General features: G+C 40.1%; 1 protein-coding gene across 1 annotated transcript in view; it reads right to left on the reverse strand.

Moving 5' to 3' along the window:
- The window catches only part of adamts6 (ADAM metallopeptidase with thrombospondin type 1 motif, 6), a 115,523-nt gene that overhangs the window by 5,316 nt on the left and 82,235 nt on the right, over positions 1–27,972 (reverse strand). Inside the window, exons 20-24 of the mRNA XM_041810222.1 lie at positions 25,485–25,623; positions 18,373–18,502; positions 13,256–13,460; positions 12,998–13,174; positions 2,691–2,847 (exon numbers count right to left, since the gene is read on the reverse strand). Coding sequence (XP_041666156.1) covers positions 2,691–2,847; positions 12,998–13,174; positions 13,256–13,460; positions 18,373–18,502; positions 25,485–25,623 — 808 coding nt within the window. The remainder of the gene's footprint in view (positions 1–2,690; positions 2,848–12,997; positions 13,175–13,255; positions 13,461–18,372; positions 18,503–25,484; positions 25,624–27,972) is intronic.

The following is a 27,972-nucleotide window of genomic DNA, read 5'->3' on the forward strand; positions in this document are numbered from 1 at the left end:
CCACATGCACTAAAGCATTTCCCTAAGCAGAACAAAACTGTGTAACTATACTTGGACCCAGAGGCTGGGGCTGAGACTGATCCTGGCCTCGTTCACTTGCTGGGCTATCTGCCATCCCTACCGCACACACAACCACACTCACACACTTACACAAACTGCTTGCTGGACCCCGCACAGGCAGTCCTCTAAATGCCTTATCACGATCAGAGTGTCTTCCCTTATTAGGCTTTGGCCTCTGCGTCCTCAAAGCCAAATGAAACGAGACGTTGCCTCACTGCTGTCCGTAAAGGAACAATTAGCCTACAGCTAATCCCATTAGCTAGCCTGTAAACGCTGCTCACGTTTTCCATTCAGGCTAATCGAAAGGCCCTTCCCGATGCATCTGAACAGCCATCCATCATGTGTAAGTGTATATGGAGGGCTGAGCTGTTTGGCTTTGACCAGGAGCCAACCTCACTGGAAAGATTAATGTAGCTGGCAGAGTGTAGAGGAGTGTGTCATCTGAGCGTGTTTAGGTCATAGCAGAGCAGTGAGGATGGAGATAGAGACACTTTGTAACGGTTTTGACTGATGTTTTGTGTGTAAGCAAGGTTTAAACAGTTCAGTAGGTATCCACAGCTGTGTTTGTGTTTGCAGTGTTATACTGAAACCCTCGGCCGTCTGGTGATCATTCCTGTTTTAGTGTGATGTAAATTGTGAAATGATGGTTGTGAAATATGATGACATAGTACAGCTGGGCAATAAAATGATCTTGATAGGGAATGCTGATAACATTTATGTTGATAGTGATAAGATTTTGACATTTTTACTGGATGGATCAAACAGCCTATCACAGTAGAAACACCAACAACAGCCAGACAGTCTGCAGACGTGAACACAGAAGAACTTAGGCACTTCAATCTGCAGGACATTTTCATCTGCTGAGGAAAAATGGCTGCCAATGCATAAGAGAAACTAAATGATGGAGGTGCAGAAGTGGGCATGGAAAGTAAACTTCCATTACCCTTCAGGAGAAAGAAAGCAACAACCCAACCCAGCAGAGGTGAGTGCCATCCCTGGAAAGGTTACCTCACCATGGCGCCACCTTTTTAGTTTTTCCTCCATTTGTTCTCCTCGCTGTTCTCTTTTTTATCTGTATACTGGCAAGAGGGAGTCAGAAGGCAAAGTTTTCGATTTACCAGTCAATCTACCTCCTTAGCCTCACCTATGATCACAACCTTTGGGTAATGACCTAAAGAATGAGATCTCGGATACAAGCAGCCAAAATGAGTTTTCTCTGAGGGTGGCTGGGCTTAGCCTTAAAGATAGGTTCAAGCATCTGGAAGAAACTAAGAATAGAGCTGTTGCTACTTTGCCAGTTGCCAGGAGCCAGTATAGGGGTTTCAGGCTTCTGAACAGGATGCCTTCTGAGCTCCTCCCTTTGGAGGTCTTACTGGCATGTCGAACTGAGAGGAGACCTCAGTGAGGACACAGAATGCGCTGGAGGAAATCTGTATCCAGTCTGGGTTGACTTGCTTTGCCTGCGACTATCCCAACCTAGCCTTGGATAGGTGGAAGAAAAAATGGATAGATGGATGGATGGATGAAAAAAAGTTGTATTTTGCAGGCTTGTGTGTGCAGAACATGGCTTTGTTGAAGGATACATTGCTGTTTTGGCTGTGATGACCATGTGGTAGAATTTAAGGGTGCTTTCACATTAGGCACGATTGTTTTGAACTACGCCCCAGCACCATTCCTCCACCTCCCCTCTCCCTGCTGACTTGCTCCCACATTAGTAACATCGATCCAGGTCCACATGTGTATGCACTCTGGAACAGTCTGGAACGGCAGGTGGCAGTATGCAAACCCTCCAAGGAGGAGTTCATAACCATGACTTAAACCAAGATTGTTTATGTTTTAAGGCAGCAAAGCAGTCTATCCTGCCAATGATTGGGTTTAAAAAATTATCTTTAAGAAATCAACAATGTCCTCTGTACCTGAATATCTACGTGCAGATCGGGGGATTAAATGAGCTTGCGTCATGTAGATGTGGTGGATTTCCACCATTTATTGAGAAAAATTTCTGCCTCAATTTTTTTTTTAGAAAATTGGCAAAAATGTACACATAAACACAGAAAACTTGAGTAAAAATTGATGTTTTGGTCCTTGCTCTTTGTTCAGTTATGCTATGTTGTTAAGCTCCATGCTAAAACATTGTTCATTAAATTTTCAAACTGATAAACTGATAGGTCTAGAACTGTCAGTCTCTGAAAAACTTTGGTTATGGATTGGCGCTATACAAATAAAAACTGATCAACTGACCGATTGATGCATGGGTTGCCAGGTACTGCAGATTCCTCCCACAGTCTTAAGAAATGTCATAAGGTTAACATGGACCTTTAATTTGAGTGTAGATGTCACTACTTGTTTAAGTGCTGGCTCATTGATTAGCAGCCTGTCCAGGGGCAGCATATCCTCTCTCTCACCAAAGGAAAGCTTTTTGATCATATTTTCATTACATTTTTTTACCCCTAAATGTGCTAAATATTGATAGTGAGATTAGTGAACTTGTACAGTAAAGGTTGCTAGATCCACTCAGTCTTTCAGCATCATAAAATAACACTGTAAATAAGTTCATGATCATGTATTTTGCCACACAGATCTGTACAGAAGACCCTGCTGTGCATGTGTTGTATGTTTTGTTGTCTCACCGTCACCGTTGGAGATGGGGGTAGCGTCACACTTGCTCTCACACTGCTGCATGGTGGTTGGTCGGAGGGACTCTGCGCACTCATTCGACGGCTGCCCGGTGTACGACAAACACTGCACCGTCCTCATCTGCTGACCGAGGCCGCACTGAGCCGAACACTGCAGGAGAATTAAGAGAGTCAAACTCAATGTGTGGAACTTTGATGAATTAGGAACCATCCTTCCTCCTGTGACCCTGAGAGTTGGCTGGCTGAAGCACAAACCTAAACACACATGCACAAACTCTTTCTACGTGATACCTGCATTCACACTCAACAACCTGATCCTATCAACCAATCAGAGACACCAAGGGTCACCTTCTTTTTGTCTTAGGGTGTACTCACACTAGGCCATCCGTACCTTGCCTGGGCCCGTTTCAGCCTAAAGTCTGGTACGTTTGGCCAGTGTGAGTGCAATCATTCTGTGCTTTGGCGCGGCACCCTTGCGGCCCCAGTATGGATGGACGAGGTGGGCCTAGGCACGGCACGGATGCAAATGAAGGAGCACAAGCGCGGGAATGTGACGTAGCATGAAGTAACAACGAGAGGACCCGCCTCAGAGAGCCCACTAGGCAGCAGCTGCATGCTAGAGGCAGCAGGATCCCAGTCCAGTCCACATTTCTGCCCAGTTTCTGGCAAAGTCAGGCTTTAATGACAGTAAGAGGATTTTTGGTTTGTAAAATAATGCTTCTTCCCTTGTTTTAGTCACAAACAGCAGCTCACAGGATAACAAACACCTTTCATCCTCTGTGCGTAAAGGAGAGTGCCAAATACGCAGACAAGTGTGTGCCGGGGTTAATCACACGGCTGATTTAACCTCTCTTATTAATAAATTATAATGCCAAACTATCATCCACCGAAATAACTTACCTCTAATTCTATTTCATGTCACCAAGAAGTGAAAGTGGGATCTTGATCAATGGCGTTTGAACGGAACATCGTTTATTAATCTTGAGGCATTTTCATCTCCAGCTCTCATCATATGGTTAAAATTGCTCACGTCACGGTAAAAAAAATTTTTAACTGAACATTTAATCCTGCTCTGGACATGAGAGCTTGTTTGGTGCATCAGGCATCCAGGATTACGCTGAGAAAAGGCACAGTTCGTGGCACATAAAGGAATGCCAAGGGGATTCAGATAGTATAAGGACACGCAGAGGAACGACTGTAGGGGCTCATACGAGTTAAAAAGTCCGGGTTTCTGGTGGAAATAATTCTGGTGTCAGATCAGATATAGTATAAATCTGTAACTATTTTACAGCCTAAAAAACGACACTTATGCATACTAAATCATCAATGGTGGATGCTTCCTGTAATGATGTTGGCGTGTGACGTATCCGTGCCCAGGCCTGGATGCATTGAGCAGTGTGTGGGCCAAAGGGGGGACAGGGGAGGGGGTCAAATGGGCTTCAGCATGGTTATAATACGGCAGGGTATGGATGGCCTAGTGTGAGTACACCCCAGCTGTCTTTGAGTGAGCATGCCTCCCTACAGAGAGAAAACAGCTCAACAGTTGCTCACAAGGTTTCAGTGAAAGAGCATAAAAACAGAAAAAGGCAAACATCAAATTTTCTTTGTTTCTAAGTTCTCTCTAATTTGATTAGACAAAGATTTTAGCTACAAGCATGGTGAATCAAAAGAGGTGAACTGAAATACCATTAGTTTGAGTTATGCACCTCTTTCACCTTGTTTTGACTATACACAGCATAAAACATGAAAACAGTCTGAGGAATGTCAACCTTTGGTTTCTGAATAAGTGCTATGAGGCCAAATGATGATGGTCACCATGTTGGAAATAACTAACCAACCCCTACCTCACTTATTATCAATGTAATAGTAGGAGAAGACGTAGAGCTGTGGTGGGCCCTTTGACTCCTGGCAAACAGCTACAACACAACCACCTGTCAGTCGGACAGGTAAGTTATGTCCATGAAATTGCAAATGTATGAGTAGTTGTTAGCCTTAATATAAATATGCAAGTATTACAAAGAGAAAATAGGCAGTAAAGACCAAAACATTGTTTGAAACAGACTGTAAAGGATAACTCAGGGCTGTTGTCCCCGAAGTGGGAGTTACTCCAGCAAATTCCAGGAACATCTGAGCTCTGCCTCAGGTCCTCAAGTGTCCACTTGAGGCTGCCCACAAAAGCCAGAATCCTCATCAGGTTCTGTATTAAAATGTTCATTTTTAAGGCAGAAATGATGCACTTGGGTTGCTTGCATTTCAAAAATAAATTGAGTCATATTCGAGCTCTAGAAAACAGTCTACAAGAAGTAATGACACAAGCTTGTCTTTTGTTGATTGTAACATCGGAGAGCCACAGAGATCAATCCTTGGACCAGCTTTGTTCAGTTAATGCATTAATGACCTGCCCCTGATCTGCCCAGAAGTACAGATTCAGATGTATGTAGATGACATGGTTGTTTACACTTACGCTAAAACATGAGAACAAGCTGAGCCCAAACTCTCTGCAGTGTTCAACAAAGTCTCAAACTGGTTAACTCGGCGTTGTCTCACTCTCAACATGAGAAAAACTGAAAGATTGTTTTTCTATCAGGAGAAATTATACACCTCAAACTTATGTGACTGTAAAAGTCAGAGGTAATACAAATTGTTGAGAATATTAAGTCTCTGACTCTTATTTAAATTTTTAGTAATATAAAAAATGTCTCCAGAAATGTAGGGGCTAGCTTTATGGATTTCAGATATGTCGGGCATCAGGTAACATTTTGCTGTTAAACTCTTTTTGCACGCAATGTTTTTTTTTTTCTCATTTATCTTATTGTGTCAAGGCTGGTCCCAAGTGTGACCACTTTTAAAGCATTATACACCGTCTACAAACAATTACTGACACACTAAACAAAAACTGAACAAAACATTAGCTTCCCAGCAGTTCTTTGTTCTCTGCCCTCATGCCTACAGAATTAGCTGGGCCCCTGAAAACCCCAGTGGATGGGTTCTCCCCAGTGTTGATTTAGTGTTGTACCAATCCATGTGTGCTAGATCAGCAGTTTTGGGGCTAGCGTCCTGGCTAACAGTTACTTCATTTTGGAACTGAAAAGTGTGTCGAGGTTTAACTGTGTTCTAGTGTTCAACTTACTTATTTGTGCAACTTTTTAACCCCTTTTCATCACCGCTTTACTCATTTTTCCCCTTTTAACCTATTTCTGCCTCTTTCTGCATATTCTTGCCACTTTTTAACTGCTTTTTCACAATTTTTCTGACAATTTTTGCCCCTTCTTAACTCATATTTGCCACTTTTATCCAATTTTTGCATGCTTTAACTAATTTTTGCCAATTGTTAAATTATTTTCCCCTTAATGCTTTTTTAGGTTCCTCCTACTTTACTCTCTGGCACCTTGAGTTTTGTGCACGTCATAGCTTAGCTGTGAATTCTGACATTACTTTCCAAATGGTTTAGTCAATGTGCCTAATCACACTGTTAACATTACCAACAAAAATAAATGGTTCTGTTTTAAGAAAGGGGACTACATTTTGAAAAAGGCTATTATGTACTACGGCATAAAAAAAAATTATTTTTGTGTCTTTGATAAGAGCAGTTATTATTCAGGTTAAATATAAAATATGATTATTACAGATCAACATTACAATAAACCATGATTTTCCTGACTTTCACAGGCCCCCTGTTTGGTAAGACCACAGAAAGTTCTCCTCTTTAGCTCCTTATGGGTGGCCCCTGCTGTCCATAAATGTCTTGTTCCACTAGCCCACTTGTCATTAGGTTGTCCTGGTTAGGTAATGCTCAACTCATCCTTGAGTGTTTAAGTATTACAAACATCCAGTGTTTGGCGAGTCTGAGCTTCTGTATCAGAAGATCCAGACCAGAGAGACAAAAAACAAGAGGGCAAAAAGTTCTGTCATTACTCAGGCATTGACCCTACTACATTTTTATGGTCATGAGAATTTAATCCTTATGACTGATGTTGGTTTAATTTAGGTTCTAACTATGGTTTAAAGGACAAGGTTTTCATATATATATGGTAGCCTGTTTTTCCACAAACGCACTCTTGTATCTATGTATTTGATGTTTTAATTTCTTATTAATCTTTGAGTCTACCTGCCATTTTTATGTGTTTCTTGTTTTTCTTGGCTCAAAACATGTTTCTCCTTAGAGACAAGACAGCTAAAGTTGATATTTTTCTTTTGCATTGGCTATGCCAGAATGTGGATTATTCTGTTTTTGAACTAAAATGTCGTAAATCAAGAAAATGTAATGTTTTATGTCCCATAAACATTACTCGTTTCTGTTTGCTGTTTAAGCAGAAAAAAAACCCCTCACAAATAAACCTGCAGCACTGAGGAAAAAATGACTTCACTATGTACTGGATAATAAAACATCCCAAAAAAGGTAGGATCAACTGATTGAGAGCTTTTTTATTTATTTGCCTCAGTTCCAGTTTGCTTCATTCAATAAGCTTATAAGAGGTGATGAACCAATGTCCAACTAAAAAAAAAAAGGTTTATTTTGGTCCATCAGTGAAAACAATCATTCCCAGCACTGCAGTCTTAATTGGGATCTATTTACAAGGACATCTCCAAAACAACAGTATTAAAATTTCATGCATCTTAATAAAAAGCAACTGAAAACATATGGTCATTACTGGCTTGAGTTTTTAAGGAAAGAAGCAAAAGCTTCAAGAAAAGTGACTACTTGATGAACACGCCTTGACAACAGAGCAAAGAGGAAAAACATTTGTTGGTATTTCATCTTCAATTAATGTGCCAGTTGTAATAAAAGTGGGTCTATGTGTGGCCATTAAACCCGGTTTAACAAGAGAACGACTACAAAAACAACTGCCAACACACCTTTGGCAAAACAAACAGAGGTATCACTGAATTACTCTCTTTTTAAAGCACACCTGTCAGACATCGCTTTACATGTGTGCTGTGTATCTGACTGTGTGAACCCAGCTGCCCCTCTCCGTGCTGACGAGAGAGCGAGCAGGCTTTCTGTCACCTTCAATGATCCTCTCTGGCCGCCTCAGATCAGTAGGCTCGCATGTCATCCCTTCCCAATTAGAGAGTCTTTATTAGGACCCGCTGCCGGCCATGACAGATGGCGTACATCAGTGGTGCGACTTAAGTGGGATTTGAACCGGTGACCTTGTGGCCTGGGAGAGCAGGGCGCTCGGTTGCTGGCAACAATCTCCCCCTTTTCTGTTGCCTGTATGGAGTCATTATTGTCACAAAACACAAGAGCACAGTTTAACATTTAGAGAGAACGACATTGATTTTGGGCTCCGATTTTTAATCACATTTTGACCCTTTGTGCTCAAAACTACCTCCTTGAGCCTGAATTTTCTCTGTGTGTAAAATGTCTGCTTGCTCTCATATTTTTAGTTACTCGTTCAAATTTTCTGTGCTCATGCTCCCATGCCTCTGCTTGTTTGTGAAATTGCCACTTGGATTTTGCTTTGTATGCATGTATGAAACTTTCTCTGGGTGCTTTTATCTTTTTTCTGCTCTTAGATGTTTTGATGAAGCAACTTGTAGTGAAAATCCTGTTCATTTTCTCTATAGTGTATTTGATTATGTCACAATGTTAATAATTATGAGCCATATTTTCTGATTTCTCCAAGTCAGACTTACCAAGAGCTACCTGACTATAAAATGATGGTATGCTTCTGAAGAAGACAAAAGTTTGTAAGATATTAACTTCTGTTTTAGGAAAACATCATTTATTCTCAAATTCTGCCAGGAATACTACAGTATATATACTACTATGAAGAAATAAATGCTAAAACTACGACACATTATGACATTATAATTTCAGAATAATCACCACAATAAAAACTAGAAGAGCACTCAGAGACCACAGACCTTCAGCATCAGCCCTATCTCCCAATAGTGAAGAATCCTTTAAAAACATTCCTGGATCCAGATGGTGATCCGGATCATTCCCAAAATCTAATTCGCTGATTACTCCCTCCCCAGTGGGGTGGAGACACGGTGAGGCAAAGCGTGTGGAAGTTATGGCAGAGGGTGAATATTCCTCTATTCCTCCCAGCATTGTGAGTATTCACACTACAATTTGCTGTCTTTCTCTCTATTACACTCCGACTCATCTCCTTGATCGGGCGTGCATCTTTCAAACTCTATAAACTCCAAAACTTTGAATAAGCTACTCATGTTTGCAATCTCCTGGTATAAAGTGGTAATAGCGCAGACCTCTGCCATTAGCCCTATCTCCCAATAGTACAGAATCCTTTAAAAAATTCCTGGATCCAGATGGTGATCCAGATCAGTCCCAAAATCTAATCAGTTCTTCCTTATGCCATTTCTGACATTTCCTGAAAATTTCATCGAAATTCGTCCAAGACTTCTTGAGTTATGCTGCTATCAAAAAAACAAACAAACAAACCCACCTGATCACATAACCTCCTTGGCGGAGGTAATAAATGCAGAAAAATGTAATAATATGGTTTGAAAGCTATAAAACGTGTCCTTATCAACAAATAAAATCAATCACAGTGGATTGTGGGATAAGTAGTTCCTTCCTCCTTGTAAAAAATATGCACAAAGTCTTGTACCTTTGCCTTTTTCTCTTTTTACGAGCGCCATTTTTGTGTCAAATCAAATGCTTTATAGTTAGGAGTACTCAGGTAGCTGGTTAGCTTGGTTCGTGCATTAGAAGTGTTATATTGAGGATTTTACACAATTTTCAGTGGTTAAAATCTGTTATCTGAATACAACTCAAATTCTAAAATTAAACATTGTTGGAAGTCTTCTTCAATCAAATCAGGCCTCTATACTTTTTAGGCTTGCTCGTACATGTCAGTTGGTCTGCTGCTGTCAAAGACTGAAAATAAGGAGATCTGTCCCCAATTTTACTTATTTTAATAAGTTTTGTAAGCACAGAATTCAGTTTGAGTTAATGCTTTTAGTTTTGTTTTGATAAATCTTAGTTTTTTATTTAGGATCAGTTAACCAAAACGGTTTTTACATTTTAGTTCTGGATATTTAGTTAGTTTAAGTTTGCTACAGTAAACATGGCAGGCACTGTTGAGCTCTATAAAGTGGATAATGCTTGGAAATTGACTGAATATGTGTGTATGTGATAGAATGCTGGGACCCTCTTACTGAGATAAAAGCCATCCTGAGAGCAGCAAAGCAACAACAGGCAAAGCAAACATGACCTGAAGCTCTTAAGTTAGTTGGTTCATCAAAAAATCCAATAGCAGAAATATGTTTCAAGCTTGCAGACAAAGTTTCGTATGTTGGCAAAGAGAAAAATCAGAGTGGTAGTTTCACAAACAAGCAGAATCAACTTGAATGAAAGGAGAAGGGTTTTAATGGAAAGCTTGAAGAAAATTTTGAGCCCAAAATCATCAAGTCTCGCTTTAAAAAATGTACTCTTCAGTTCTGCAACACTAATGACTGCATAGGCTTGTAATTACAGCAGAGATAGTGGGCGAGAGCTGCACACACTTAGAGGTGTATGAGAAAGTGCTGTGTAAGAGCAGACTCCAGCTGTTGCTCTGAGAGGTAATAACCCGATGAAGATACCGCTCTTTGATGGCCCTCGCTGAGGTTATCAGGCAGGTCTGCTATGTTTACGACTGTTATTGCCTCTGATTGAATTGTAAAGGTGCTTTACTGATGTCCGTGTGAGCGCACATGTGGCCGTTATGAGCAGAAGCCGAGAGAGCGCTGCGACCTAGACTGCCTGGCTCTTAACCTTTGTCTTCTCTGACCTGAACAACGGAGCCAAAAACCATGACATCACCGCCATCCCATCCGCTGGATCTCAGCACCCTCAAAACCTCCATCTAAACATGAAGGAGTGTGTTTAAAAACCTCCACTTTACTCTAAAGTATTAACAAACCTCACAAACTAACAAGCCATACTTTCTGCAGACAGGACTCTGACGCACATTTTTTGGCGACCTCGATCCAGCATGACTCAGCGTTGTCCTAAAGCGTCCCACAGCTTTTTTTTCTCTAAGTCATGTCAGAGTGAGCCCAAGAACGCTACCGCTCATCTCCCTCTGAAGTCATGTTCCTGGAAGTGATAGGGTGGTCGGCTCTGATGGCAGATAAACTTCAAACAGCAGAGGGGATATTACTGCCGCTGAACACACACCGCAGCTCTGCTGGAGAGTTTTGACACAAACACAACCTCCAGACACACGTCACGGGCCTGCTAAGAAGCCTCTGGTATGTCATCCACGTGTAAATACCAGAGTATGGAATCTCTCTGTTTAGCTCCTTTAAAGGATTACCATGGATTATCATGCTAAAATAAAATATTAAAAAGCTTATTTGCACTTAAAGTTGAGGGTTTAGAGTTTCTCTAAATACCTAAATATGCCTGTTCTTTATGACAGGTCCCTGTATTTTGTATGCATGTTTGCCTTTGCTTTACTGGAATCTTTGTTTTCCTTTTATTACAATTAAAGAATTAAGAATGTCCTAAAACATGCAGAAAAAGTCTGTAAAAACAATTAAAAATTCCGCATTCATTTTTTAATTAATTCTTTCCTATCCACTTTTCCTTGACCTTGATAAAATGTTTTTTAATTTTTAAAATAAGGGAATCTGACTGCACTCACACTCGATGGAGTTACAGATGTGACATAGTGTCCTGTGTAAGAACTACAATTTACCATTGATGGTCTGCAAAATGCACATCCGTTTTTGAAAAAAAGGCCCAACAGTGTGGTTCTGGAATCAAACTACCATTCAGTAGAAATGAAAGAATAGTTAAACACGGGAGTAACTTTGTGTGTAACTGCAACAACCAAAGAACTATCCTGGAAACACTTCAGAATAAAAGAACCATATAAAACATGAGTCGCCTCACCACGGAAACAAACTGATCTGGCTTTTACTTTGAAAATCCCAGTGGCGGTTTACTGTACCTGTCATGTCACCCTGGAATTAATTGACAGACAAAGCACACAAACACACAGGTGCAGAGATCTAACTGCAGCTCTGAGCAGAAACATTTTTAATTCTCTTGAGTTCTGAGCAGACATTTAGCAGCTCTAGATTGATCTACGCCCAGGTTCGTTTTTTGAAGAATGAAGTGACAACACCAGCTCCCACTGGTCGTGGACAAGGGTTGTGTCACTGAGAAGCACAATTTGCATACGATCAGACTAAGGACTTTCTGTGATATCAAACACGTTTGATATTATTGTAACGTCACGACTGAAGAAAGACTGCCTTAAAATGATTAAAATCGAGTCTTATGACCACCTTACACCTCATGACTGAGACAACAGGGGCAAGCTGAGACTTTATCAAGACTCCCATGATTTTACTCTGACTGTGGAATTTTGCCTGCGACTTTGAAATCGTAGGAAAAGTTGTTAGGTGTAAGGTCGCCTTAGGAAGGCCTTAATCAGTAATGTGCAAAATCCCTGAAAGTTTACCAAAGTTTTGCACATGAGCTACATGAGTGATAAAGCTTTCACCTCAACTTTAAATGGAATTTGCCAACCAGCTCTCAAAATAAAATCTTTGCATAAACTTAGGAGTCTGGGTATGATTACAGCAGGTAACATTCAGGAAATTTACTGTGAACAAGCAGCCAGGGTTGATGTTTATATCAGTCAGTACACCATCAGTGTGCAATATCTTGAAGCACAAAACTACCTCATAGTCTTCTTCTCACCAGTATGGACTGCAAAAACCTCAAGTACATTATAGATATATAAATGCTATTAAAAAGCAAAACTGGAATTATAGACTCCAAACAGTCCACTGTGACCTTAGCAGTGACCTTTTAAAGTCATGTCTTGCCTTAAATCTATTAGAAATATTTATGAGTGCACGTGTGCAAAGGGCTTAAGGGTTATTTATTACTAAAGCTAAAGATGTATAAATGTTTCTTGACTACTATTAACAGCTCTAAGTCAAGCTAAGAGCCTAGTAAGCACAAAATCCCTCTGCTGAAGCTCAAAACCTGCCTTCAGAAACGGCTCATCTTTAGCTTTCACTTAACTCTTGCAACTAAAAATAGACACGTGTGGTTGTGACTTTTTGTGTCTTTTATGATCTGATTCCAGCATTGTTAATGTGCAAAATATCACTAAAAAATCCCATCCGATTCAAACCAAACGTCAGGAAAGTTTGACCAAACCTAAATGACAACATTTTATCATTAATTAATATTATTTTTTTTGTCCTTTTTGAATGACAACTTGTCACAAGACCATATGTATCTATTTTCCAGCACTGTTGTTCACAAAAAAGAAGCTAAAGTTAAAAAAAAGCCTGGCTGTGATGTGAATATGTGGTCCTACCTGTCCCCATTCACCAGGGATCCATCGAGGAGGAGGACAGCGTCCTAAACTGCAGCGGATTCGGACTGGAGGTTTATTGTGGCTCGGGCAATGTGCGGGAGGGAAGGTCTTGGTCAGGTCACTGCTTTTACACAAGGCGATGCGGTGCTTAAAGCCAGGTCCACATTTTGGCGTGCACTAAAGAGGGAGGAGGAGGAGGTGTAAGAAAAACATCATGACAGTATAGTAAGCCACAGTGAGCTTCACAGATTTTCTTACCTCTGACCAGTCCAGAGTGACCCACTTGGGCGGGCAGGACTGGTTGTTGCAGGACTCGCGTTCGATGGGTCTGTGAGTCAGACAGTGGGTGTCCTCCAGCGTCTCCTCCTCAGCGGGGCCGATCTTTCTGATGCACAAGACCGTCCGAGTTCTTATCCCGCCATCGCATGTCTTCCCACACTCTGACCAGTCACCAATAAACCACCTGAGGAGAGGATAAAAGAGTTGAAACGAAAGGACAGCAAACATTGAGATGTTTTGGCTGTTTTCTAAAGACGGTTGGCATTTTCAAAACTGTGTTTATGCCCTTGGATATCCCTCATTATACTGAGTAACAAAACTTTAAAGAATGAAGCTTTTTAACGGTCTATTTCCACAACTCCACCATCATAACACCTTCAACACTGATACTGATTTTGCAATGGCATGTTGTTGGTATCCCTGTCTATAAATTAATCATGTTACAGCATTTCTGGAATGGAGGGATACAGCACAGCAGCAGCTCTATATATACATGAACAGAGATCCACTCACAGTGCTGCACTTCCCTGCTGGCTTTGCAAAGTCACTGTCACCTCTGTGACATCTTTGTTACTACCTCTGAAGTCAGTTGAAGCCAACTCATCATTTACAAAGCATTATGAACTAATCAATGCTTCATTTACTACTATTATGCTTTATTGATGCATTAATAAAGCATTAACAAATACTTAACCCATCATTTGTGTTGGCTCTTTCTGATTTATTTTTATATCTATAAATGCCTAATCAATGCATTTTAAAGCATACGGATAGGGTAACAAATGCTTTACTAATGCATCAGAAATGTAAATGGATTATGTTTTCTAACAACCATGTTCCAAATTTGAATTCATTTTTAAATTAATTTAATTTAGCAGTTCATGTACTACAACGATTTCTCAACAGAAATAAAAGATTTCCATTTCAAAGAACTTCTTTTGTTTTGTTAAAAAATAGATATAAATGATAAAGAGGAAAAGCCTGTATTGTATATCTTCACGTTATTGAATGCCATGACACTGTTGTGACTTGATAATGCAGGTTGCTGTTTTGCTTTCTTGTGCATGAGCATACAAAAGGGGCTGCACAGTGGCTTGGTGGTTAGTGCTGTTGCCTCACAGCCTGGTTCAAATTCCAGTCAGGCAGGGCCTTTTTGTGAGGTGATTTCACTGTGCTCTTCCAGTCCATGCATGGCTTCCCTGCCTCCTTCCATAGTACAAAGACATGCTGGTTTGGCTGACTGATAATGCTAAATTGCTCATCAGTGTATGAGAGCTTGTTTGTCTCTACATGTCAGACCTCTGAATGGCTTGTGACCAGTGTAGGTTGTACCCTGCTTCTTGCTAAGTAACAGCTGGGACTGGCAGCAGCCCCCCCCCCATGGCACTGAATAAGATAAGTGGCATGAATAATGTATGAATAAGCATAGATTGAACACTTACAGATGGTGACAGCACCAAAGGAAACCCTTTTCTCAAGAAATCAGGTTGTTAAGATGATTTTTTTGACTTTCTATCCAATTATTTTCATATATGTATTATATTTTTAGGCCAAATTATGCATTTGTACTCAGTTACCAAGGGTTAGATGAGAAGATTGACACCATTTTGTGTGTGAAGTATTGATAAGAACAAAGAGACAGTTAGCTTAGTTAGCTTAGCATAATGACTAGAAGCAGTGGGAAACTGCCAGCCTAGCTCCATGAAGAACCTAGGAGTTTCAAAGATGGTTGTACACACCTCTGAAACAACTTCAAAAACGTGACCCAGAATGTAAACAAAACCTTAAGTTTTGTTTACCACTAGTTTACCTTATTTTACCTCATGCTAATCCAATTTAACTAATCTAAGTGAACCTAAATAGCAGTCATACAATCTGATGGTATTAGCATAAGGCTCAGTTGCACGTGGTAAATTTTGTTATTCGTGTTACTGACACACTGAATCTCATTAGTTTAATCTGTAAACAAACAGTTATTTAAACACAAACATCTGTTTGTTTGTAGATGGAGTTCTGTGGTCTATATTGGCTCGGCTAGTGTAGCTAGAAAAAGTCAGCTGCATAACTGTAATACTTCTTTGACCTGAAATAACAGATTAGTAATTGTTTTGTGGCAGAGATGTTATGCTTTGCACATCATGCAAGCATTAAAGTGTCAATTTATTCTAGAATAATTAGCAAATAAATGCTACTTTGCTTGTTTTTGTATATGTTGTCTCTTTAAAAATGAGAGAGACACAAAATGATTACCTTCAGTACAACAATTTATAGAGACTACAGGAAATACAGTTAGATATTTTTAAATTGTTCAGCCTTAGTTTAATCCACCAAATATTGCATTTTTTATAATACAGAATGATTACCTATGTGTCTGTAGAGGAAATCATAAAATGTGGAACTTAAAGAATAATTGCATATTAAATCACATTTGCAATGTTGGAGGAAAAAAATCACTGTTTGATTATTTTCCCAAATCAATCAGCCCTACTATAAAGCAAAAGATTAATACTGATTAAAAAAAATAATGCATTTGTTGTGGACCTTATTTAATTGCTGACAGCCCTAGTAGAAACCCAAATAGTTACCACCAGAAACAAAATTTTCCAAATACACTGAGTACAAGATTAATACCAGGCTAGAAAGAGTTGATTTAAAACTTTAGGCCATAATTACACATGAGTAATGCAAAGCACTAGTACAATTATGTCCGTGCATTTCATGTACAGAGACTGTTGTCCCCCTAAGCAGGTGGCCCCAGTTCAAATCCAGCTTTTGAGTGCTTTCTTGCATGTCATCCCCCTCTCTTCTTTTCCAGATTCCAGCTTCATCTACTGTCCTATCCGAGTAAAGACAAAAAAACCCTAGAAAAATCTTCAAAGAAAAACACGAGTAGTGTCATGAACTTGTGTTACCTATCATAAAGGTCACCACTGTATTGTTGTCCAAAGCTAAACCATATCATTCCAGGTGTCTGAGCTTTTAACCTCCAGAATTAGACCCAGTTTTATCCATCCCTCTGTCTGCAGACTTCAGAATTAATATCATAAAAGTGCCCAGACAACAGGCCTTTAAACACATCCAGCCTGTGAGATATTACATCATGTGAAGGAATGTATACAGAATTAACGACGTGTTCAAACATCTGTGTTAGCTTTCATTACTCGAGCCCATAAACCCGGGCTATTCTAAAACAATCGTGTTTACATGGTCTCCTTTTAGTCAGCCTTTGCTGGGGCTGCAGAGGGGGTATTATCCTGTCTAACACACATTTATGTTGTGTGCGGTGTAACCTAATACACACACATACTTTGCAATAGCCTTCAAGGACTAATCAAAACAAATGAGACACCACAAGTCTGTGTCCACCGAGTACACATGTGGAAATAAATAACCCGAAACTGCCGTCTAAATGTATGAAAACAAATTACCACTTATACAGTAGATTTTGGCCTTTTTCTTGTCTGAAACCAACACCAACACCCAGTCCCATACACAAATAATTGTCAGATAGTCTGAAACTAATTAACCTGATGCATTTAATCCCTCTTTTTCCAGACGTGTTTGAAGTGAGTCTGGCCACGCTTTAAGCTACAGACATTTGGCCACCAAACACAAGTTCATATTCCACCTGTATACGTGTGTGTTTCTCCTCGAGGACTGGCGAAGGACGCCAAAACAATCAAACACAGGTGGTCATTTTCAAGGCTCTAATTTTTGGCACAGGGCAAAGTCTGAAAATGGTTAACACATGAAGTTATAAATCACTGCCATTTTATTTTATAATGCTCCTCCAAACACATCTCACAAACTAGGGCTCATTGAAGGTGAATTAACAACATGAGTCAGTCTCCTTTTATGGAGGGATGTTAGGGAAACTTAAAGCTGCTATGCTCCATATCTTCACATCATTATTGGTTAAAATGCATGTCAGTAATGTGAGAGCTGTCACTCATGGGGAAAAATTCACAGAAAAATCCTCTGAAGGGCTCAGTTGATGCTGTTCCATATTTTCTTTTATACTGTATAAGCACTGAGCATCTGAAAATGGTTTTTCACTTCATCATCGGAGACAAATTCAGGAGTATACGCAAAAGTTTTTGGCGTATGGGCGTTTCATCCACACTGAAACAGCGTCTTGGGAGGCTGTAAATGCTCCATTTTAGAAACCGGGTCCCAGAGTGAACAAATCTGTAAACGCTTACCATTTCGTCTCCATGAGGACAGCCAACTGCATCTTTCTTGAAATGATTACGTCACACATAGCATTGCCCACCTATGCCACATGCACGAGTCAAACCAAAACAACAATGGCAGATCACAGGGATGTGTTCGTGCTGCAGAAGCTTCTGAGCTTATTATGGCTTTTACAGCAAAATCTGATGCTCCTATACCACCACCACCCGAACAGCGTACACCAGATACTCTTAAATCCACCTCAGGGAACAACCAGAAGGGCAACCAGGAGAAAGTTTGTGTCAGTTTTCCATAATCCTCTTCTCTCTTTTGATGCATTTTCCGTGGAAGCGCCACTTACAGGCTTGGCATATATACTACAGTGCTATCAGTCGTTTTCAGTGGTTCCATGCTTATGCAGACATTTCCTGAAACAATCCCATATTTATGGAAAACTTTTAAAATGAAACGGAAATATATCGTTTTCGTCTCTGTGTGGCAAGGCCTTGGACTGTAGTGAATTAAGAAGATAGAGTACGAGGTTTGGAAAGGGTTGAAATTGATACCAAATTGCAGTCAGTTAATATATTTATCTAGCACTTTACATTATTGGAGGAATTTTATACACCTAAACTCAATATTTTGACTTTTAATTGTATGGTTATTTTCATACAAAAATCATACAAAAAATACAATCTTTTTCTGGTTTCAACAGCTGAATTGTAAATATTTGCTGCTTTTGTTTGCTTTATAAATAACTGATAATTTGGGGTTTTGAACTTGTGGAAAGAAAGAAAATGAAAAAATGAACTGGAGATAACATACGAAGTTCATGATTGGCATGTTTTTTCTGAAATCCTTAGTCAGATGATCAAATAATTTACAAAAAGGTTATAATGACAATAATTAAGAGTGTTACATACTCTGGAGGGCAGGGCTCTGTGTTGCAGTCTCTCTGGTTCTCTGGAGGTTTGCTGTCTGGGTCACAGTAACTGTTTTGGACCACCGAGTTGTCATCCAGCCTTTTACACACCACCTCCTGCTTCTGGGACCCTGTAGAGGAAGACACAGATCAATAAGACACGCAGCACCAGCTGATCTCACACATTAAACCCCTTCTCTGAAAACATGGAGGCCGGCCGTCGTGTCGAGGTATGGTATCACTTTCAGTCTGTAGTAAATCCAGACATGTAAATTCCTGATTCTTTGCAGGATATCTTGGCAAATCACTTTTACAGAGCAGAGAGCTCTTTACTTTGGCTTCTAATGGAGAGAGTGAGGGCTACCGTATCAGTGTCACACCTCCCACTGTGTGAGTGTAAGTGAGCATGCATGTGTTTGTGAGTGCCCTACCAGCTCAGAACGGGTCTGTTTGGGCTCTCGTGGGACACATCCCGCAGCAGACTTGTCTGGCAGATGTAATGAGATATGGTTGTTATGTGTGTGTAGTATAGAAAATCTACCCATCTGTTTTCAGAGTGAATTACAGTTTGGAGGAGTAGTACGGAGCATGGGGTAGAAGAGTTTCAGTTGTCCGGCTGTTAAAATGTGTTTTTCATGGGTTTTATTACTGCAGTGATTTATTAAACTACACCTCATGATTAACTGAGCTAGCTATGACTAATGGGTGTTTAATTATATAACTGTTTATTGATTTAAAGTAGAGCAAGACCTATTTATGCATAGGTTAGAAAAACAGACCATTATTGACCTCTCAGGGATATATCAATATCTACATACACATTTTTTGTTGTCTGCTTATATCCTAACTTATTTAAAGAATGTTTAATGCAGAAAACAATGCGTGGAATGTATTAGAAAGGACAAATAGTAACTTGACTACAATAATAAAGTTTCTGTAGAAGTCTTCTGACAATTCAAATCCATTTACATCCAGTGCAAGCCAAGGTTGTCATCATTAACAAAAACATTAACAAGGCTTAAAAACTGTACTGTTTGTTTATAAAAGCTAACTTAAATAAAACTAAATTGTAGAGTTTTAATAGGCACAGGTGGATAAGTGTTTCGGTTGTTTCCCAAGCACATGGCCAGCCTGGATTCAAGTCTGGCCTCTGGCTCCTTTCCTGCATGTCATTCCCGGATCTCTCACCCCAGTTTCCAACTCCATCCACAGTCCTAAATCTCTATACTAAAGCTCCAATCTGAAACGACTCTGCCAGGTCTGAAAATGAACAGGATCAATCAGCATCATTTGAGTAGAGAGAGGCAGTAGCTACAGATCAGGTTTAGTTAGACTGGAAGTTGACAGTAGCTGCCACCTGTTTAGCATATAGCTTGGATGTAGCTACAGTACAGAGCAAATAACAGCACTGAAAGCTTTTCATGACAGATAAAAAAGATAATAGATATTTTTGCTCTTCTCCCAACCTGCATCATCATGAGTTTGTGACAGTTACGACCGGGTTTAGTTGTACTGTAAGCCAGTAACGGCTGCCACCAGTGTAGTGACTGGCTCAGATGTAGCTATAGGGCAACATTACTTTATTAAAACAATAGCTAAGAGCCACACTGAAAGCTTATCTATGTGGAGAAAGAGTTTTTTGCACTTCTCCTGACTGGCCTAGGCACGACTTTTATTCACTAACAAGCTCCTGTATCCTAACTATGGCAGTACCTGTCTGTCGAGCTCAGGTTACTTACTGAAGCTGTGCATGTCTGCTACCTCTTGTCGCTCTTATTGGCCAGTGATGAATGCGACAGAACATTTGTCCAAACAAGTTTGGTAAATCCTGCCCTTACCAAACACTTTGTATGGGAAATTCCCCAGATGAATGTGAAATATATCCATTAGAGATGTAACAGTATTGTAAATATCAAGGTATCATAATGACAGAAGCATCTCAATGTCGTCATGGACGTGATGGTTTTAAAGGACAGGTTTCAGGACATAAAGTGTAGTTGTTAAATGGAGCAGTGCGAAGGGAAGCAGTAACCACAGTTACCATCAGCCCTTGTATGCCCATCATCCTTTACACGAAAATGGTGGATGCTATGAGTAGCAAGGGAGAACTAAGAGACCATTTTTGAGATTGTGGAGGTTTCAGCCACTTTTAAATGTGACGCCTGGAAGCATTTTGGTTTCCCAATGTCAAAAAATGAGAAAGGAGAAAAGGTGACAGAGAAACAAGAACAATATTCAGACACTGTCAGTCTGTTTAGTCATACTTGATGGGGTATAAATGTAACATAAGGAGCCACTTGGCAAATCATCACCCTGCAAAAGACTGGCAACAACGCAAGGAGCAGATCTGGTGTGTCAGGTTACTGGTCATTCTCAGATCAGGAACAAGTGAATTATTTTGAGTTTTGCACCATGGATCTACCTGTCGCACTGGCCATATAATCTGGCCAATGCATTGGCTTTGCAAGGTTTGGCTTTATCTGTAATATATCAATCCATCCCCCAGGAATGTATCATTACCCATCTACAGATTCCTCTATCAGTGACGGTCTTTAAAATCAGCCGTGCCATAGACATGCAGAAGACACTAATGAAGTTATTCAAATCAATAATGCAAAGTTGTATTTACAAAACAGGAGAACATGTGTGCCTCCCTAGCTTCAAATGTCTGCTCTGGACTTAGAAATCCTTGCTCAGAAAAAGCCACATGCTTATTCAGTCATGCTTTTACTAAATATTACAAACCCGTCCAGGCCACACTTGACAACTGGGAAGAGACACTATTTATTGTTACATGAAACCCATTGCTTTTGGGCTAAAAGGTTTGGTTTAGTCATTCTTGAGGCCATGGTCAACATTTCACTGCGGTTTCAGATTTTAAATGTTTGACTTTGTAGGACAGGCGCTCCAGAAACGTGGCCGTATATCTGTGTGTGCGGCGCCGGTAAACCAGAAGCTATGCAGAGCAGCTCATTCACAGAAATTATAGCATATTCATTACTCTGGCTGAAATATGGAAAATATACATATTGAATTTATTAGAGGGCTGAATCTTCAGCTTTAAAGTAATGATTTTGGAAACCAGTCGCAAATTATGATACTGGGTTTCCACACACGGCTCTTCAGCAGTTGTGTAATTACTGGTTGGGGAAGATTTACAGAATGACACCACACACACATTATATGAGGCATTAAATATTTGAGAAGGTTAGAAATATTCAAAAGGAATTTAAACACCCACAGCATGTTATGGTATTCAACACCAAAATACTCAGAGGGCTTTTTCTTTAGAGGGAAACGTTCACAGGAGCTCAGAAGAAGGTCGACAGACAGAGGATTCTTCTATTTGCAAAAAAAAACACTTTGATAACAACGGTAACTTGAGTGATATAAATCATATATATATATATATATATATATATATATATATATATATATATATATATTAATTATGGTGTTCACCGAACACATCTTACTGAAAGGGGTATAGATATCCATGTTGTAATGAATCATGTTTGTATATAAATGCCTGGGGAACTACCTACATCTGAATATTATGTGTGCACTTTCTGGACGGCAAAATGGTTATTACCCTTGATGGAGAGCTGCCTATAAATCTTACCTTGTATGGTATTATTTCCATTAACTATGATTTAGACAACTTTCTGTTTGCATTTCAGCAGTTTGAACTAGAAAAGCACTCAGAGAGTACAGACCTCCGCCATTAGCCCTATCTCTCGATAGTGAAGAATCCTTTAAAAAATTTCTGGGTCTGTCCCCATGTGCCCCCCACCACAGCATTTGCCAATTACTCTCTCCCCAGTGGGGTGGAAACATGGTGAGGCAAAGCATTGGCTTTGCTATGGGTGCACTGTCATGGTGTAAGCATTGGCTGCTGGTGCCAACAGATGCACTGACAGTCTCACCCCTGGTCTCACTGGATGACTGGAAGTCATGGCAGAAGGTGAATATTCCTCTATTCCTCCCAGCATTGTGAGTATTCCCGCTACAACTTGCTGTCTTTCTCTCTGTTACGCTCTGACTCGTCTCCTTGACTGGGCTAGGTATTTCAAACTCTATAAACTCCAAAACTTTTAATGGAAACACAGCCAAAATGCTGCTGGGATCGAAGTTACTCATGTCCGCCATCGCCTGGTGTAAAGTGGTAACAGTGCAGACCTCCGTCATTAGCCCTATCTCCCAATAGTACAGAATCCTTAAAAAACATTCCTGGATCCAGACAGTGATCCAGATCCGTCCCAAAATCTACTCAGTTCTTCCTTATGCCATTTCTGATATTTCCTGAAAATTTCATCAAAATCCGTCCACAACTTTTTGAGTTATGTTGCTAACAAACTAACAAGCAAACTAACAAACCCACCCTATCACATAACCTCCTTGGCGGAGGTAATAAGAAACAGGTCAGTTTAACCCTTACAGAGACAGGATATGAGCAAAGACAGTAGCTGTGATTTCATCAACATTTAGTAAAAATTATTTTGGGAAGGGGTTGACAATCATGGAGATTTCATGTTCTACCATACACTTTATAAACATGAACGTAGTTTTGATTTCTAAAGAAGCATCTGAAGTCCCACAGAGGAGGTCGCCATACTGGAAAATGCTTTGTAAACACAACTTCCAATCCAGGCAAAAAGGTGGAGCTGAGCTGGTTCCTAAGCCTCCAGGCAAACAGCTACAATGCAACCAGCTGCTAAGTCACATCCCAAACTGACCTATCAGTAAGCCCTGCCTCCAACAGCATGAGCCAATCACATTTTTGAAACTACACAATGCACTACAACACCTGGCTTATAGACCTTCATTTAAAATCATTAGAAATCTTAATTTTCCTGTAGTTACATTGAAATTTATACAACCATAACTTAGAAAAACAGTCAAATGATGTGCACAAGGTGAAATACAACACCAATACAAGGTATCCTAAAAGGCTAGAGAAGATAAAGCAATATTTCCTTGACTTCTCATGAACACAGCAGTTTCTCTTTTGGTCTGGCTGAGTCAACTAAAGAGGGTCAGCAAGGATGATTTCATTTGTTCAAAGTTAAGCCAGCATAGTGTTATTATGCCAGTAATATCATGTATAACATCACCTAGTGCAAACTTTGGTACATAATGTTTATATAAGTTACAGGGATGCACAGATACCAGTACCAGTATTGGGTATTGGTGCTGATACCAAGCATAAGTACTCATACTCGTACTCATTAAAAATCGCAGATACTGTACTCTGTATTATTTTAAAGCATGATGCTAGCCTCTCATCATGTGAGTATGTATTAAAGTTGGAGCCATATCTGCAGTTTGTTAATATTTGGAAGTAAATAATGTTGAAAAATAGAGGGGAATGAAAAGTTGGAGCCTGACGCCAAACACAAACATGTTCTGTTGCTACAATAAAACTTTTTTTTCCTCTTTTTAAAAAAAGCAAACATAAGTTGTCTGATGGATTGAAATATTTTTGTTCCTTGACAACCCTACATCAGTACTAACCATAGTGACAGGTAGCACTGTAAGCCCACACAGTTAGAAACTATCATTATTAACTAGGCAGTATGCCAACTATTGTCCAGGTGAGCTCAGGGGACAGGGATTAAAACAGGTCAGTCATTAACATTCATGCAAAGCTCTAACATAATCAAAATAAAGATCCATAAACAATTGGCCAATGTGGAGTTTTTACCGGCTAATTAATCAACTTAGGAGAACTGCTGTAAAATAGGCTAATTGATATGGGACCTAATGGGAATTCCTTGGTTCATAGAGTCAGCCTGAAGCAGACACTTGAGGAACAGCATTTTTCTGCACTTCCACATCGGCTTTATTTCCAATATTAGGGGTTAACACTTGTATTCAACACACAGAAGTAATTTGAATTAATTTGTCAAAAAATCCATTCATATAGGGCTCTGTTAAAGTAACAGCAGGCTGAGCAAGTTGACCCAGATGTCCTCTCCCTGGCGACATTTTCCAGCTCCTGGAGGAACCTGAAGTATTCCCAAGTATGACTGGATATCTATACCCCCAGGGAGTTCAGGGTCTACACCAGGGTCTCCTCTCAGACATGCCAGATAGACCTGTGCACCAAATTGCTCTCACTGCTGTGTCAGTGCTGCATGGCTTGACACTCTACATATCAGCCTTGAGCATCAGAGTGTGACTGTGTAATGAATCAATGAGACCTAAGCGCTGAGCTCAAGGCTATTTTACCTTTGACCATTGGTTAGTCTGCATCCTAATCACATGTCCAAACCACCTCAACTAAGTCCTCTGGATGAGAAGGAGCAGCAGCTCTGCTCCAGATGTCTGAGCTCCTTACACTGTTTCTAAAACTGAGCCAAGCCACCCTTCGGAAGAAACTCATTTCAGCCACTTGTATCCGCAGTCTCATTCTTTTGGTCATTACTCAAAGCTCATGACCATAATTTGACCATGACCAGAGAATGCTGTAAAATCTAAAATATAACAAAAGACCTTTTGTTTTATATGATGTTTTTTGTCTTGTATCAATAGGCAAGCTGACAATAAAATAGAAAATCTGGAGGAAGAGGGTAGAAGTTAACAGAAGTCAAAGGGCTGTGAGTGGAGTCGAACCTGCAGCAAATGCACCGAGGCTTATATCATTTGTACATGGAATTTCTGCAATACCATCTCAGCAAAACCAGCACCACCAAAAAGTTTTTTTTTTATGTTTGGCAGAGGCAGAAGAAGCTGGTGTATAAATAAAACAACTTCATAAATACTGATGCCCTGAAAGCATGTGACTTAAACTTCCAGTAAAACCTTTGCTCCATTTAAGAGATGAAAGACAACCTCTAACTCACATTACATCATCTACTAACATACTGCAGTGGTGAAAAGTGAATCTGACTGCAGATAAAACCCTCCTCTGATGTTCGCTCCAAGGTAAAGAATGACAACACATTTATTTGGACCATTTTCTGGAAACTCTGTCAAGAACTTTTCCTTCATTTAGATGTAAACCTGGCTAAGTTCCCTTTGAACGCATATTAACCTTTGTGTCAATGTGCAAAGTGTTTTCTCTCTATCACATCACATTGGACTGCAGTGAAGTCTGTGTTGTCGACTCACCTCCTGCACAGGTAGCCGAACATTCAGACCAGGGTAGGTGGTGCCAAGAGAACCCCACCTCGTTGTCTCCGCTTCCTGTCCGTTGGATGGGCACGTTGAATTTGTATCGGATTCCAAGATTCTGTTCCTGAAGGAGGACCTGCAGAGGAGGCAGAGGACAGATGTTGAGGACCGGACAGGAAAAAAATGAAAGAAGAAGGTAAATTTAATAAATATAGTGTGTTTGTATGAACACAAACTTGATAACAATGGCATAAACATGCTTGTCTGAGTGGATTGTTAACAAATAGTTTACAGTTATTCTTTAACCTGATTTGCACAAGATGAAGAAAACCTGACCTGATAACTGAAGTATGGGAAGTTGCTTGCAAGCATTCTATTTGCATGGAGGCTGTACAACATTGCTAGCTAAGAGTCGTGTTTGCAGCAAGGAGACAAATTTAGGTGGAATATTTACTATCTTTTCAGCTCTGTTTTAACTCTCCACAGATTCAAAGAAAATAATGGACCTTTATCTACAAAATACCTCACTATCTCAAGCAGTTAATCAAAGTGTATTTACACTTCATGGACAAATGATTTGACCACATCTGTTAAAAACCTGTTGCCACAGGTGTATAAAATCAAGCACCAACTGTAAGTGATATTATTAGAAAGTGGCCTTTAGCAACAATGGCAACTCAGCCCCAAAATGGAAAAACCTTGTAAAATCATAGAGCGGTGTGAATGACTGCTAAGGTGCAATGTGTATAAAAGTCACAAATGCTCTGTAGATTCCATAGCTGAAGAGCTCTGAACTTCCACTTTCATTGACGTAAGCACAAAAACTGTGCATGGGTTTTCATGCAAGCTTCACATCACCAAGTCTAATGCACTGCAGCGGATGGAGTGGTGTAAAGTACGCTGACACTGGACTGCAGAGTCATGGAAACACACTCTGTGAAGTGGGGAATCTTGCTTCTCTGTTTGGTAGTAAGGTGGGACAGTCTGTGTTCGGTGGATGCTGGCTGCACTGCGCCAACAGTGAAATTTGGTGGAGGAGGGATAATGTATGGGGCTGATTTTCAGGGTTAGGGCTAGGCCCCTTATCTTCAGTGAATGGCAATCTCAATGATTCAGCATACCAGGACATTGGGGACAAATGCTCTACATCCAACTTTGTGGCAACAGTTTAGGGGAGGCCTTTTTTCTAGTTCAATATGACTGAGGTGTGGAAGAACTTCACTGGCCTGCCCAGAGCCCTGATCTCAATTCCATCGAGCACCTTTGGGATAAACTGGTACAGAGATTGCGAGCCTTCTCATGCAACATCAGTGCCTGACCTCATAAATGCTCTACAGATTGAATGGGCACGAATTCCCACAGAAACATCCACAGAGGGGTGGAGACTGGGGGGCAACTCCAAGTTAAAGTACATGTATTTGAATTGAATGGCATTACAGTCCCTGTTGGTGTAATGGTCAGGCAGCTGAATACTTTGATCCATGCACTGTAGCACTTTTATACCGAATTCACTTGTATGCTGATGACACTCAGCTCTTAGTGGCAACTGTCGTTTTTTTATATCATAGCCTGAATATCACGAAATTATTTGCAGCTCACCCAAGACAAAATAGAAGTTTCAAGCACTGGTTTAAAGGCACAGAGAAGAGAAGCTAACCCCATGAAAGACACAAAATATGACTCAATCCAAGTCTAGAACTTGCAATCTATAGGGGATATCCATGATTCTGATTGCAGTTCTAAGGCTCGTATGCAGGTGTCATGAAAAAAAAAAAGTTGATCATTTGAAAGGCTTCACTGTCACTGGATATCTAAAATTATTGCTGCTTTAACAGCTGATGAAAATAGTGAAACATAATAATAATGAAATCCAGCAACCAGACCACTAGCTCTGAAAAGGCTAAAACTGAGTGATGACTCTCTCCTGTCACTGCTACCAGCCTTTCTTATATAACAGCCATTTAAACTAATGTATATTCGAAAAAACCTCTATAGCTACTTTAAATGCTGTTTAAAGTCCAGATCAGTGATTCTCTGGTGGGTTTATATTAGTCTGCTGGATGCAGAGGGAGTCTTAGGGAGTCTGGTTTTTTTTAGCCACAAAGAAAAGGCCAGTGGTCGAGTGGCCGGTTGCACATCTATTCCAGTGGTGCTGTGTGGTCTGGTATTTTCAGCATGCATGTCGAGGCAGAAAACCGCCAAGTATTACGACAAAAAAATGCTCAGTTGCCTCACATTGACACAGAAACACACATGCATCCAGAGTTAAAAGTATAGTCACACATTTTAATGTGCATAAGCCCTCAGTAATGAAGCCCTTGGAAAAAGTTTTGTTTTTTTAATATTCACATAGAATTAGCTTTTAACCCCAAACCACTGGCTGAGGGGTCATGTAAGGTTAGCACACAGATGTTGAGAAATGGGCCAACAATATTCACAAATCATTAAAAGCACAATACCACCAAATAATTGCCAAAAAGTGTTG

The sequence above is a fragment of the Cheilinus undulatus genome, linkage group 17, assembly GCF_018320785.1.
Source record: "Cheilinus undulatus linkage group 17, ASM1832078v1, whole genome shotgun sequence".
NCBI classification, from domain to species: domain Eukaryota; kingdom Metazoa; phylum Chordata; class Actinopteri; order Labriformes; family Labridae; genus Cheilinus; species Cheilinus undulatus.